General features: G+C 44.6%; 1 protein-coding gene across 1 annotated transcript in view; it reads right to left on the reverse strand.

Annotated features, from left to right (window-relative positions):
• KIF13B (kinesin family member 13B) overlaps nt 1-15,037 on the reverse strand; it is a 186,957-nt gene that overhangs the window by 95,324 nt on the left and 76,596 nt on the right. The window contains exons 6-10 of the mRNA XM_090026560.1: nt 14,846-15,026; nt 14,323-14,410; nt 10,965-11,099; nt 7,959-8,071; nt 7,140-7,251 (exon numbers count right to left, since the gene is read on the reverse strand). Coding sequence (XP_089882686.1) covers nt 7,140-7,251; nt 7,959-8,071; nt 10,965-11,099; nt 14,323-14,410; nt 14,846-15,026 — 629 coding nt within the window. The remainder of the gene's footprint in view (nt 1-7,139; nt 7,252-7,958; nt 8,072-10,964; nt 11,100-14,322; nt 14,411-14,845; nt 15,027-15,037) is intronic.

Below are 15,037 nucleotides of genomic sequence, written 5' to 3' on the forward strand. Positions count from 1 at the left end.
CGAATACTCCTTCTCTGGTCCAGGTTTTCTGCATTGCAACAGAGAGAGAGCAGCAATCAAAGGATGGGAACAGGAACGCATGCACACGCATATATCCCTACCTCATCTCACGAGGCAATCCTATTGAGGATATTTAGGAAATATCAGGCTTGCAGCAATTGCCAACCACTTTTAGTCTCAGATGGCAGGCTACAGCATTAGTGAACACTTTTCTTGTCCTTAACAGTCCCTTCTGAGCAAAGAGAAATGTGCCCTTTTCTTGTCTAGTTTGTATTTCACTGGGTGAGACAGAGAACTACAGTCTCCAGAGCTGCCAGGCTGATATCCAGCCTCAGCGGGATTCATTTGTCATCTGAATGAGCTGTTTTCAGGGGCTCTGCCCATCCCTCCACATTAACGAAGAGACTAGCTACAGGGACTAAATTCACATTTTTAGAAAGTAACGGTAACCTTCCTGGCAATCTCACGGGGACACCTGCACACCAGTGAGGTCCATCTGGGACCGTTTCACAAAGAGGCACCGATACCCCACGCAAGCTATACTTTGCAAGTCAGAGTCAGAAGAAGTTCATACCAGTTAATCCTGGCACTTTTCCAATTGTTATGCATTTTCAAAAAAGCACACTGTAAGACTTTTCCTTTTTCTTAAAAAAGCCAGCCAGCCAGCCACAGTTTTAATTAGCTACAGTCAAGACTGAATCAACTCTTGTTTAAACACACATCGGGGGGAAAAAATGTCTTCAAAAGAAAAAATAGTAACTGTTCAAAAAATGTATGGGGGGGGAATAGCGGATCTGTCTTTAAAAAGGGGCTGCTGTTACTAGACTTGGAGATCCCTATTCTCTGTATCAAATGAAAAAATTGTTTGGGACAACGGATCTTAAACTTTTCCGCACCGTGACCTTCTCCTTAATTGGACTCCACCCCCGACTAGCAAGACAGGGAAGAAATGCCTAAAAAAGAAGGGGAGAAAGGGGACATTATGTTCCCCGAGCTGTAACTACCTTGGTTATTGCAGCCCTAAGTTTCCCATAACACCCCACCACTGAGAGCGGGCTGCTTAGTAGTTTTCAGATTTGTTCATAAATTGCTTGGAGGATTCAGTGGCTGTTTTGCTGGTTTTAAATCTAAGCCTTTCTTCCAGGATAACACAGATTAAGCATGAAGGCTACCCACTAGGTCTGACCGCCCATCCAATCCTTTGCCAGCCCAAGACTGTCCACTATTTTTTAAAAAATTGTATTTTAAAGCTGTAGTAATTGAGAAAGATCACTCTATTTCAAAGCAATAAATACCGTTTTAAATTTATACTTGGAAATGCTATCCTGTGATTTTGGGCTCAGTTTTATTCTGAACATGAAGCTGAAGTTCTAGTACTTGAAAAGACCAATTCTCTGGACAAACACACTGGGAGACCCCATACTGAACAGAAGTGTATAGTCCAGCGAGGCAATCAGCCAATAAGAAAATGAAATGCAACATTTTGTAAAAATGACCTGAAACACAATGTTTTTGATACATTCAAAAACATATTTTTGTCAAACCATTGACGGAAATATTTTGATTTGGGTGGAAAATTGCAGAATTTGCAGAAACTTTCCTTTCCTTCAGAATGATTTTCCAGTGAAAAATTCCCACACAACTCTATAATTTTAAAATTACCTGTGAAGTCTAGGCATCATGGAAACAATGTCTCTATTACCAATTTGTCTACTAATTTCATTTATAAATATTGCTGTTAAAGTTCAGGCCTCGGCTTCTAGGCATGAAGAATAAAAACCCACCAGCCTATAGGAATGCATTATCTTCATTTCTTCCTTCCTGTGTGCCTGAAAAGCTGCTACTGCTTTCTTTGCAAATCACTTTGCCTTGCAAGAAGGCTGCAGTAAAGCAAGCATGTACTGACACTGCAATGACTTGAGAGTGTAGGAAACCCAAGAAGCACGTCTCCCCTATTCAGTGTCCTCTTCCCCGCCCACCCGTTTCTAGAACGGCTACACCCGCTTTCAGAAATTAGAAATCACACTCAGCGAGGGTTGGCAGTGTTGTGTGTCTGCTTTGGTTTAACAGGGAAAATCCAGGCATCTTTTAAGCTCCATAGAAAGTCTTCATGGTCTGCACTTTGGGAATGTCTGCCTACTGAACCAATTAGCTTTAAAATAAGGTTAATTAATCCGTCAGCTGAATTGGAGCTCTCCTCTATAGGCTGTTACAGTGGCACAGCATGGTTCACAACCCACCCATTATTAATTTTCTAAAGTACCTCCATCACTGTGTTGCCTGTCCAGGCCCAGTTCCAGGCCATCCCATTCAGTTTTATGTGCAATTCTTTACTGCGCAAGTCCCCTGGCTCTTCTCAGGCAAAGCAGGAAGAGCGAATGGGGAGTTAGACTCACGGAATGGATTTATAAATCCATCTGCAAAGGTTGATCTTAGTGTGTGATCCAGGTGGATGAAGGATGGATATAACTGCATAGGGAGAACGGGAAGAGAAGATGACTAAAGTCTGCATTGGCACCAAGATTATTGGAATGTGAAGATTTAGAGATTTCCAACAAGCCAGTGGTACTAGAAAATACTTCATGATATAATTGTTGTCCCACAGAGTAAAGTGAATTAAAATAAAATAAAATAAACCGCCCCACACCCAAGACCCCAGAAGGACGGAGAAGCGAAGCCAGGGACATGCAATAACGTCATCAACAAAAAAAACAGTGAAAACCCTCAGGAGTTCATCAGTGAACTGCCTTTTCTGAGCAAATTCACTACTGCACCTTCCTCCTTTCACTAGGAACAAGACTGTGCCCCGACACTCTCCCTCCCAGGATCTTTGAGTACGTTCTTAACACGAACAGCAAGATTTTCCACTAGGGTGAATCTGAATGCCTTCATTGCAGCAAACGGAGTTACTAAAAACTTTCGAAGCCAGCTGAAAACATCCCTATAACATTTAACATGAATGAATGTTGCTGTGCCGATTTCAGAAAGTGGACAATGAGCACAGGAATATTAAATGAGCTGGCCCAAACCCGCACACCTGGGAAGAAAACCCAGACGCCCCAACTCTCGCCATCTATTTATGGTAGACTCCACAATGTGCTTGTCCAAAAGAGGGAAAGGACGGCCCTTGCTTGAGTCTAGAGCAGCGATTCTCAACTCATGGCTCGCGACCCAAAAGTGGGTTGCAAAAATATATGAAAGGGTGGAGAATGAACTTTAAAAAGGATTCTTGTTTAAAGAAGAAAAATGCAAGGGGCTGCTTGGGGCACCAGCAGCCCATAGACTGGGGGACTGGGACGTAGGGTGGAGGGCAGTGGGTTGGGAGTGAAGGGCAATGGGTCAGGACTGGCTGCTGATGTTTACAAATGGGTCCTGGTACCAAAAAGGTTGAGAACCACTGGGCTAGTGGGCTTAAAAACAGCACAGTAAGAAAAGACAATAGTTGGCAAATATAAAAAGTATATAGGCAATATACAAGTAAAATGGCAAAACGGGTGCTCCCTCACTACTAAAGAATAGTCTTTCCTTTTGTGTCATAATGAAAAGGAAAATGTGAACTGTCTAAAGTTTCCAGTTGTGGGCTTTTATAACAATCCTGCTTCATTCAGCCTCCAAAAGAGAAGGCTGAGGGGGATCTTGTGGCCTGTTATAAACTAGTCAGGGGGGACCAGCAGGCACTGGGGGAGTCCCTGTTCCCCCGAGCACCGCCAGGAGTGACCAAGAATAATGGTCACAAGCTGGCAGAGGGTAGGTTTAGGTTAGCTATCAGGAGGTGTTACTTCACGGTCAGGCCGGCTAGGGTCTGGAACCAACTTCCAAGAGAAGTGGTGCAGGCTCCTACCCTGGGGGTGTTTAAGAGGAGGTTAGATGAACACCCTGCTGGGGTCGTTTGACTCCAGTACTCTCTCCTGCCATGGCAGGGGGTCGGACTAGATGATCTGTTCAGGTCCCTTCTGACCCTAGAAACTATGAAACCATTTCTTGAGCTTTAATTGTATTTCTAAGAAATGCTCTTACTAGGATCTGTTGAGAACTTCACCCCCTTTAACGAAGTTGCGCTTAAATGAGCTTGTTTGTAAAATTAAGCCCGTATCTGGATTTGAACATGGCTGAACGTTAACAGGACAAAGGGCATTTACTCGGAACAGGGCAGAACAAAAAGTGGGCTTCTGTTTCTGAGCCAAAGCGCGTTCTGTGCATGCCATTGTCATCTTTGCTACAATGGATCAGGCAGGTGCTAAACATGAATCGCAGGCTGCTGGTTGGATTTTGTTTAGAAGCTAAATCAGCATAACTAATCCCAACGACAACGTGGGAAACTCTGCACAAAGGTTTCCGCTTCTGCTTCTTCAGACTCCGTTACAACTGCAGAAAACTGAAGGACACTCTAAACGTAGCTGACCACAATGGTGTGCAAAGGCAGAGTGTACTTGTACCACGACAGTAATTACATACACAAGAATATATTTCCATGTTACTAAAAAGCTTTCCAGGAAGTTGCACAGTGAAAAGGGATTCGCTATCCAGCCAGAAAAACAAAATGCACCGCTTCTGCTAGTCTATTCAGCTTCTTCTCTACAACCCACACCACTGTAATATTTGGGATTTAGTATCAGTTCACTGATGAAGCTGTATTGCTGGCAAATTCATTATTCAAGCCTGAGAAAGGCAGGACTTGACATGTCAAATGGGGTACAGCATTTGACCTTTCATCTTGCTTCTGCGTTTAGCCCAATAGGTAAATCAACTGCGATAAAGGTCAACTTTGAAAATTTCCCTATGGGAAAATTTCAAGTATCTCTCTATCCTGCAGCTCAAGTTTTCATATTTGCAAACAAATTATAGGAAAGTACGATTCAAATAAGTTTAAAGAGATCACTAGAAATGTTGCATGGGTGATGAGGCAAAATGCAGTCCTGCAAAGGCCAAAGTCTAATCTCAGCAATCACCAGGTAAGAGGGCTAACAAAAATGACTCACGGTAAAAAAAATCTGTTTCCTTTTCCAGCTTACATTTTTGTACCAACAAGCAGCAAAATCACCCTTTGACAGCAAAAGGAAGGAAGGGAGAAAGAGATAATTTACCAAGGTTCAAACCAACTTAATTGTGATATATTTTAACATTTGCAATCTCTATGAAAACCAGGTAATTACAAACATCACAAGATAAAACTTGAGTCCTGATGCATCTTTGGGGTCTGAAGCTCTATAATCCAACTAACTCCAATACCCAGTCAAGCGGCCAGTCTATAGCAGGTAAAACTATCAAAGGATTTAAATGATCTCTCTCACTGTAAGGAAGATAATCAACTGACTGACTTTTAAATGGCATCCTTCACGCTTGCTCTTCATCTAACAGTGGCCTGTTCAGAGAATAAAAAATGAAGAGGGAAGAGGATGTTCACACTGTCCTCAGCTCTCAGCCCAACGTGAAATATTTGGGCAAACACAAGCTTGTCATGCTTTTACAGCCTGTGGCAAGAGGTGGCAGAAGCTACAAATAGAGTGCATCTACATGTTCCTCTTTTAAACATGATTAGCCTAACATGACCATGTTTAAGGTGCATTAAGCGTGTGGGTCTACAAATGTGCACCCTTAACGCGCCTTAAAAATGGCAACTTTAGGCTAATTGCATCTAAATTTGATACCTCCATAAAGCAGGTATAAAATTTAGGCACAAATAGCTAAGGCACCTTAAGGGAAGTGTAGACACCTTAATGCTGTGTATACGTTGACAGGGCTGATCACGTCCAGGGGGACTGGAGGCTCTCATCCCCTTGGTTGCCACTGGGCTGCACTGTCCAGCTATGCTGTCGTGGGCTCTGGGGGGCTGTCCAGGGTGCAGCCCAGGGCAAGCTGTCAACACATTCACCCAGCAAGCTGCGTTAAGGCAACTTAAGGCATGCACATGTAGACGTGCACCTGAATCACCTTAATGCAGCTTAGACTAAGGTGCATTTAGCTCAGGCGCATGCAAATTCATCTGTAGACACACCCACAGAAAACTAAAGGCCCATGATTTTTTTTGGATGTACGTGGGAGCTGGGTTGCAGAAACCTGCTCTCTCAGTTTCCCTTTACACCTCACTGACCTTCACCTAAAGTCCTCCTAGAGCCAGTTCCTTTTTTTTTTTTTTTTACACCATCTTCATTGCAGACTCTTTTGCAGTATTAACTGATTGCAGAACTGCTAGTTTCACAGGAGGGCAAGTCTATGACCGCCTCTGACCCCATCCCCCGAATGCGGTTAGAATATGCTTTGTCATTACAGCCTTGTTGAGTTCAAGCAAAGGGATAATCATCTTATTCAAAATCTCTGAAGTTAACCACATCACCCAGGACACTGTATAAATTTAAGTTACATAATGAGGAGATCGCCAAGTTAAATCAGTCTCTGGGCCCTCTAAGCAGCAATTAGGGAATGGACTAAAATTTTTTTTAAAAAAAGGCTGAAATATTTATTAGTTTGTCTTAAAATATGCTTTATGCCAAAGCTGTCCAGTTTCAGAGGGCGGGAGGGCTGCACACCTCACTGGTTGAGGGCCCCGGGTGCATGCTCGAGTGTGTGCCCCCTCTCACTACAAGTGATGTGAGCCCTGTCCCCCACACAAGTGCCCTGGTACCATGCAGGTGAGCCAAGCTCCCTTTCAACCCTGCTGCTGCCAGGCAAGCAGCACAAGCCCTCCTGTTGCTGAATGGATGAGTTCCCAATCCTGCCACACTGCCATGCAGGTAAGACCCTGCCCCTCCCTCCCCCTGCTTACCAGCCCCCTTCTGCCAGGCTTCCCTCCCCAGAGACTCCAGGGTGGCAGACCCACGGGAGCCCACAGGCTGCACTTTAACCCTTCACAGCTCAGATGCATCCCGTGGAGCCCCAGCTGGACAACCCTGCTTTATGCCTTTGTCCATCACATGGTTAATCTTAATCAGGGCAGGCGAAAGAATGTATTTGGTCTGGGAGGACTAGATTCAGCTAATCCTTCATACACAAGGCTGCTTCATGTAAACTACGGACCAAAATTAGGATTATGGAATAATGGTATTTTAATTGCTTTGAAGGAAAATTTATCCCACTCTCGTCCCACCCCCCACCCTCAGCCCCTTCCTCTCATACCAGCTACATACAAGGACGTTACTTACTTTAAGTAACCAAGTGAGCACAGAATCACGATAGGGAACAAATTTGTTCTTGTTCTTCCCAGCAGCTTGATCGGCTAGGGCAGAAATCACCAGCCCAAGGGTTGTGAGAGACCTGCAGGAAGAGTGACCGGCCATTAAGAACTGGAAAGATCTGCATTGAGAGTGGATTTTTAAACTGGGCTTCCACGAACACTCAAATGCTGCCCAGTCGGTGCCAATGTTATTTCGGCAGTCGAATGATTTTTTTGCTTGGAAGAATCATCATTTCATTGGTATCTACCCTATCAGCAACTACCCAAATGTAGTATATGGTCTCCCTGCCCAACTGACAGCTGCTGCAGTCCCCAATACACCCACATCATTTGGGCAAAATTATCGGCTTTGCTTAAGGATTTCCCATGAATGGAAGTACAGACATGCGGAGTCAGGCAGAAAAACAGCTGCAAAAAAAGTTAGCCAGCGCCATCTCCGTCCAGGCTATTCTCTTTGGGTACAAGCTATATTCTTATCCAAGTATCATTTTTTGGCCTTTACAAACATGCTTTTGCATTAGATGACAATCGTTGGAGGAAACGTAAGCAAAACATTAAAAACGTAGCATGTGTATAGATCATATTAAAATATGGAAGACAATTTTTTTGCCGGGGGGTGGGGAGCGGGAAAAGCCGGAGAAGGAACCCCCTCGTCACAATGAGTACTTTACAGAAATCTCATTGAGTTAACCATGGGTCAGAGGTTTGTCATACCTATTTCTTTTATGGCTAAATTAATGAGACAGTTGAGAGGGAAGGGGAAATGTTACCTTACTTGTTGCCTTACTTGTTAATGTTACTTCCTTCCTTCAGCCTGTCACCTGCAGCTCCCGTCTTAGTTGCTCTTTCACTGCCCGCCAAGTCCACCAGACTCAGCTTGCCCACCTTCTCACCTGATGTCTGAGGAAATCACAGGACAAAAGTTACTATTAAAAACAGCGACTCACCGTGAAGTTCTATAATTGATCAAGGCTCCTAATAAGAATGTAGGGGCGTGTCTACACGTGCATTTAAATTGGCTTAAATTTACCACACATTAAGTGGGAATAGGCCGGTGTCTACACATGCAGGCGCTAAAGCACATTAATTCTGTGTGTGGACTGATTCGGGAATAAAGTTAATCCCAAGTCAGTCCACACACACAGTGTTACCGTGCAGTGAAGTGTCCACACATGCGTTACTGCGCGGTAACTAATTGGGCATAAATTTAATACCTGCATGATGCGGATATCAAAATTTATGGTCAAGTTGGCATAAGTCACCATATTGACTGTGCAGTACAGGCATGCACATGTAGATGCTCACCTGCATTACACAGTAATTTTGGTTACTGCACAGTAAATGCGCATGTGTAGACGTGGCCTAGGTTGCATTCGTTACTTTAGGCCTCCTATCCAACAAGTTTGAAAAATTACAAACAAATGCATAACACAAGCACAGTGTTCTGAATCAATCCTATTGTTTTCAAGGCAGCAACTAAAATGATAAAGGATACACCAGGAACTCCAAGAGTGCAACCCATTCACCGGCTGAAGGTACCAGAAAAAGGGGAACAAAACCAAAATCAGTCAGGTGTAAAGTAAAGAGGGTGGTAGTGGAGGGAACCCATATGCAGTGTCCCAGGGGTAACAGACCCAGATGCTCAATCTGATACCTCTGTCTTGTTTAAACTCGAAAATGGATTTCTTTTTCAGAGGTTCTACAGACTGCTAAATCCTAACCTTGCCATGTACTCAGGATGCATCACTCTTTGAAGATGAGACTGAATAAAATAAGATGTGTGTTAGAATTTAATACTTTAAAAAGGACAGAGGTTAACACCAAAGATAACATTAGTGTTTTCTACATCCCTTCTGCAGACCTTCTTAAAAAATATAAGGCAAGGCAGGCTGGCTGGTCTCTTAAGAGACCAGCCAGTTCAGAGGCATGAGTTTTTGTAGGCAACAGCCTACTTTGCCAGATGCTAGCTTAAAAACACCCTCCTGCCAGCCAATCTCAACACAGATTTGTTGCCTCCTTGGGATAGGCTCACCCTGTAGGAAGCCTCACTCTGTACAGGAGACCCCAGAGGGAGCGAGAGGATGCATAAGTACCAAACCCCAAAGAGATAATGCTACTTTTGGGGTCTGAAGCTTGCAGTTGTCCAACTTAACACCTTCCCCTTTTGTGCCGGTATGATCTCTCCTTGTGCTCCAGCTGAGTGGGGTAACTCATGGCATGGAGGAGATGTGCATCAGCCTGCCCGAGGGTGTTAGTATGCTGGACCCCAAGCAGAACGGCTGCTGAAAGCTGCACCCCACTTCCAGGAAGTGGGCCAAGTGGGATTGATGACCCACCCCCTCCCAGGGTGTGCAGGGAGGAAGTAGAAGAGGAGAATGGGAGGATAGAAAGGATTTTGGCACCTGGGAAACAAACTAGTTATCAATCTCAGAGAATCATTGGGAAGTGGGGCTAGAAGGCACCTCCAGAGGTCATCTAGTCCAACCCCTTGCCCGAGCCAGGATCATCCCCATCCAAACCATAATGGGTCCAAGACGTAGAAGAGAAAAGATGTTGAGGCGACAGGGGAAATGCACAATAATTGGTGCAGGGGAAATGTGCTGAGGGATCAAACTTAAAACTGAGGGAGGAATTGGAGATCCTGTTGGGGGAGGAATTGATGTTGTGGAATCCGAGGGGGCAGAGGCTCTACTGATGTGGGAGAAGAGAATTCGTCGGGGGGGCCGGGCAGAGATACAGATTTCAGGTCTGGGGAAGATGACAAGGAGGCAAAGAAGGGATCTAGGGAATGGGGACAGATGCTGACGATGTTGGGATCTGTATGCAGGAGGGCATCTCACGCTGGCATCTGATGAAGAAGGGTGTTGCCTACGAAGGTCCATGGCTCTCTGAATGAGTTAGCCTCTAAGGTGCCACCCTGCTCTACCTTCTGTCTGGCTTCAGGCTAAACAAGAATAACCACCTCTGGGCCTCTTAAAAACAGGCATTTCAACTTTTACCCCTCACTATATTAAACTAGCAAAGGTGGGAGGGTTTGATGGTTTTTATCTGGGCCAGAGGAATGAAAATTGGTACGTGAATCATTTTCAACTTTGCCTTTAGAAAAGCCACAGGCTCCCCAGGGGACTAACAGTAGAAGAGTCCAGCATAACGAAACGTATTAAAACTAGCTGGTTTAGGTAGAGAGTTTTCTTGCAGGTTTAGAGAAAGTCAAATGGAAAAGTACACATTTCCCACCAAAAAAAAGGAAGGCAGAATCGGAGGAAAAACACACCTGTTCAAGAAAAATGCCACTTTCACATTTCTCAAATGTTTATAAATATTTAATAAAGACAGAAGTGTATTGTAACACTTTCAGCAATACATTTGAAAATATTCCTGGAAAAAAGCCGCAATGAGGAAGTTGTACAGATGCCCAAAGATTTATTAATTTTGTAGCCTGCTTTCAAGAAATATTCTCTCAACAAGGAGAGCCAGTTGTCTATTCAGACATTTTTCCCCAAACCTCTATTTTTGCCTCTAAATGTCAGATGCCGTTTTCTTCCACCCGGCCTCCAAAATCGATTGCAAGCTCTTGCTTTAAAAATAAATGTTTTGTGGTTTCAGATACGACAACTGAGAGATGGATCCTCATCAAGTCTGCTATGACTTTGGGTATGCGGTCATTATATTGGTATATGGCAGACTTCAGGCTCACTTGCTTATCAAAGTGTCTTTAAAAGCTTGGTTTCATCACATGCGTATATAAGCAGATTAGAATCTGTTCGAACACAGGAGACTTGCTGTTACTTACCCCTGATTGCACGTCATACAGGGTGTGTGTGAGCGTGATCTTGAAGACTGCATGGGACCGACTGCTCTCCTCATTCATGTTGGTGGCAGCTACTGTCCGGGATTTGTTACCCTCAGACATCAGCGACTCTATGTCCTAAATAAAAGTTTTTGCAGCCTTTACTCATTTGCGATCTCATTAACAATTTTAATAATTTAACAAATTGATAAGTACAACAAATGCAGATTTCACACTGGCTTGAATGTTTTTAGCCTCGAAAAATAATGTCACAATATCTTATTACTATAATTTAAGGGTAATTGATAACAACTTGCCTAATTAATTTAAGCAATGCCACTGCTGTGTATACTATCCAGAACTTTTACTTTGATTGGGAAAGGGGAACAGGGGGAATGAGGCTTCATTCTTTTTATTCTTTGGTTTGACTGGCTGCACAGAGCAATAGTTTAGAAAAGCAAAGGAGCTGGACTTGATGATCTGCTCAGGTCCCTTCCGACCCTCCTAACTATGAAACTAAAATAACAATTCTTTTGTAAAATACTGCAGAATTTCAGCCTCTACTTTCTCCCCTGTTTGCATTACACAAACTTTCCTCAACACCTTGCTGCACCACCAAGCAGCCCTTGTTCACTCAGTCAAGAGACCAGATGCAAGCAGCTCTTGGAAAGACCTCCACTTCAGAGCTGCAAGGCCTAAAAATAAGCATCTTGCCCAAGGAACTTGATCCAAGATAGACAAGCTTAGACACCTAGGATTTCTACAGTCAGTGAACACAAGAGACCACTTTCAGAGGGAGACTCATAGCATTTATCATAGATTTCAAGGTACTCTGCATCATCACAGATCCTCACAGGAGGTGAGAGGCTTCATACCAACTATGAACTGACTGCCCAGACGAGTTTTCCATCTATTGACGCCTCTGTGAAAGCCTATGAAATATGAACTTTCATTTCTACCCAGGAGAACTTTTACAATCTTTTCTCCAATGCCTGATGAAGGGTGTTTGTGCCCAAAAGCTTTCAATTAAAGACATCTTTTTGCAAAAATCTTGTTGGTTTAATAAAAGATACCATCACTACTACGAGTCCTGATTGCCTCATGGCATTTAGACACTTATTAGGTATCTATAGCAAGCTATATGAAACGGTAGGGCATAGGGGAGTGTCTGAACTCTGCCTCCCTTTGGATACCAATTCTGGGCCGAAAATTAGAGACCTCTGTTGTCTCCATTCATTCTGGATCCCAAAATGATCCTTCAGTACCCATAGTGACTTCCATTCTTGAATATCCTCAAGAGGCCAGTAGTTAGAGCACCCACCCACGAGCTGGGGAACTGGGCTGCAGGACCCCCTCGGGGATTCAGGTCCACCTCTCCCACTTCCAAAGAAAATACCCAACCCACCAGATAATTGGCTAGCTTATGTGTCCTCCCCACCCATCCCAACTCTTCCTGCTGAAAGTGAAGCACTGGGCAGCCAAGACGACACAAGTCATGGGGCCAGAAGGACAGCAGTACGAGGAAGCTTGGGTCTGCAGTTCAGCGACAAGGACACTCCCTCAGGAGGTGGGAGGACTGGTTTCTGGTTCCTGCCATCTCCCAGGGCGCAAGGGCCAGAACCCGTTTCCTTCCTCCCTAAAGTTTCCTCTTCATTAGCTGCAGTTATGCTCCCTCTTGCTTGTTCTCTTTCAGGTTCCATGGCTTTTGTATTCTTGACTACCAAGTGGTCTAGTTTCCACAGGAGGCATGGAGGGGACAACTCACCTCACCCTAGTGCAGTGGTTCTCAACGAGGGTGCTACGGCATATTAGTAGTGCTAGGTATACATACACCTAACAAATGGCTTGCAAGATAAACCTGGGTATTTCAAATAGAAATCCGTAGTGTCAGAAAACTTCTGACCTGTGGCGGTCTTTCTGAGGTCTTTGCAACAGGAGAACTGCTTGATAATTTTTCTGTAGTCAATGAAAGCTAAGAGTTAGCTTTTTCTGAGGCTCCCTTGAGTTTAACAAGGAGTCCCTTGAGTCTAAAAAGGTTGAGACCCATGGGCCTAGGGCTTAGTGCACTCTTTTGGGAGGTGGAAGAAATAAGTTTTAGTCCCCCTGGGCTCAGGAAGGCCTAAGAACCCCAAGTCTTGCTTCCCAAACAAATGATCTGATTACAAGCCTCCCATGTATCACCTGACCCATGTCTGAGTGTGATTGTGGGGGTCTGCGTTTACGCTGTCAGTGCCAATCAGGTATTGGGCACTGTGGAGGGCCAGTAGGGGGCGCTCCTGCGTTGAGCCGCCCACCTCCCTGCGCCCGCCCACCTTCCAGGCTCCAAATGCCTCCCTAGGGGCGCCTTATGTCCGGCCAACCCCCTTCCCGGAGCACACTCGCTAGCCTGGGGGTAACATAGCTGCCACCACCCCAAGAATGGACTCACTCTCGGCCCTGTGTCCTTGGGGAAACACAGGCCTAATGTCCTATGGGTACTCAACCCCTTAGTCTGCCTAAGGGAGACTCTACTTTTGCCCCCTGACTTGGGTAAGTGCCCCAAGTGCCTGTACTGGGTCGAGTACCCGTAGGACATTAGGCCTGTGTTTCCCCAAGGACACAGGGCCGAGAGTGAGTCCATTCTTGGGGTGGTGGCAGCTATGTTACCCCCAGGCTAGCGAGCGTGCTCCGGGAAGGGGGTTGGCCGGACATAAGGCGCCCCTAGGGAGGCATTTGGAGCCTGGAAGGTGGGCGGGCGCAGGGAGGTGGGCGGCTCAACGCAGGAGCGCCCCCTACTGGCCCGCCACAGGCACACTCTGCAGAAAATCCTAAAAGATTAAGGATTTAGGTGAACTTTAAAAATTGCTAGCCCGTTTGCATTGCAATGGAGACTGGGTGGGAGTTTGGTGCATAAGCACATGATATAGACTGAGTGTGCACGCATGTGTACATGTGCGCACAAGTTCTCTCGGGAACTTTTCAAGCCCAAACAGAGGTGAATTTAAATGCTTAAGGAATTTTGCTGCCAGTGGAAAGCGTTTGACCTCTATTAGCTTTGAAACTTGGATGGCTCCAAGAACAATTTGCATCTGGCCCTAGGTTACTACTGCTAGGGGTTAGTATAAGCAAAAAAGAATGATTAAACCCAGTTCTTCAAGTCTTCTGTACCCTCTACTATTTTTAAAATAATGCTGATGATACAGGGTAGTTCTCACACATTTAAAACTCCCTATGGGGATCTCTTAAAGCATATCTTTTCCTAATCTCGACAGCCTCTCTTAAAACTCCACAGGCACAATATAAAAGTTACCTTCACTTCCTTGAGCAACAGCAGCAAGAATTTCAATTTTAAGCATATTCCTTCCCTACAATCGTGTCTTACCTTGTAGCTAGCAACAGCCAGTTTAGAAAGCCCATCGACATAAGGACCAAAGACATTATGTTCTCTCACTTTCAGTGACTGCCGACTTCTGTTAAAATAAAAAATTATCCAGTTAAGTACAATAAAGACAAATGTGGCTCTACTAAAAACTCTAGCGGGTTTCAAATGCATAGGATGAGATTTTGTAGCTACAATACAAAGCAGAAGGTTAGTATATAGCATGAAAAGACGCACATGCTCATCTGATGTGCTAATGTTGACAATCCCACAATTCTCAAATCATAAAAACAAATTTCAGCATCCAGGTATATTTGGTCTAAATTGGGTCTTTAAACAGAGCAACTCCTGGATTGGGGAGCTCAGGAACACTACTACAACCTGCTGGAAAGATAAGCCTTGCATTCTGCTAGGACAGCTGAAAGGTAGCCTGTGAGCACATTATGCATAAAGTCTTAGCTCATGAAAATGAGAGTATTATACTATCTATCTGTGAGCAAGAGTTTGTCACATGTACATGGCTTACCCTTTGGGGTCAAGGAGATCTCGAACTTTCTCATTGTAAATTTCCATGTAAGACACTTCCACCTTGAAACTCTGTTCTTCATTCTCCTCTTTCTGTGCCCTTTCAAAGAGTCCGCTGCAGAGTCGAGGGATTAATCCAGGCTGGTCAGCAGTACCCATCATCGTGTACGATTTTCCAGATCCTGTATTTTTG

The sequence above is a fragment of the Crocodylus siamensis genome, chromosome 1, assembly GCF_052110815.1.
Source record: "Crocodylus siamensis isolate JL-2025a chromosome 1, ASM5211081v1, whole genome shotgun sequence".
NCBI classification, from domain to species: domain Eukaryota; kingdom Metazoa; phylum Chordata; order Crocodylia; family Crocodylidae; genus Crocodylus; species Crocodylus siamensis.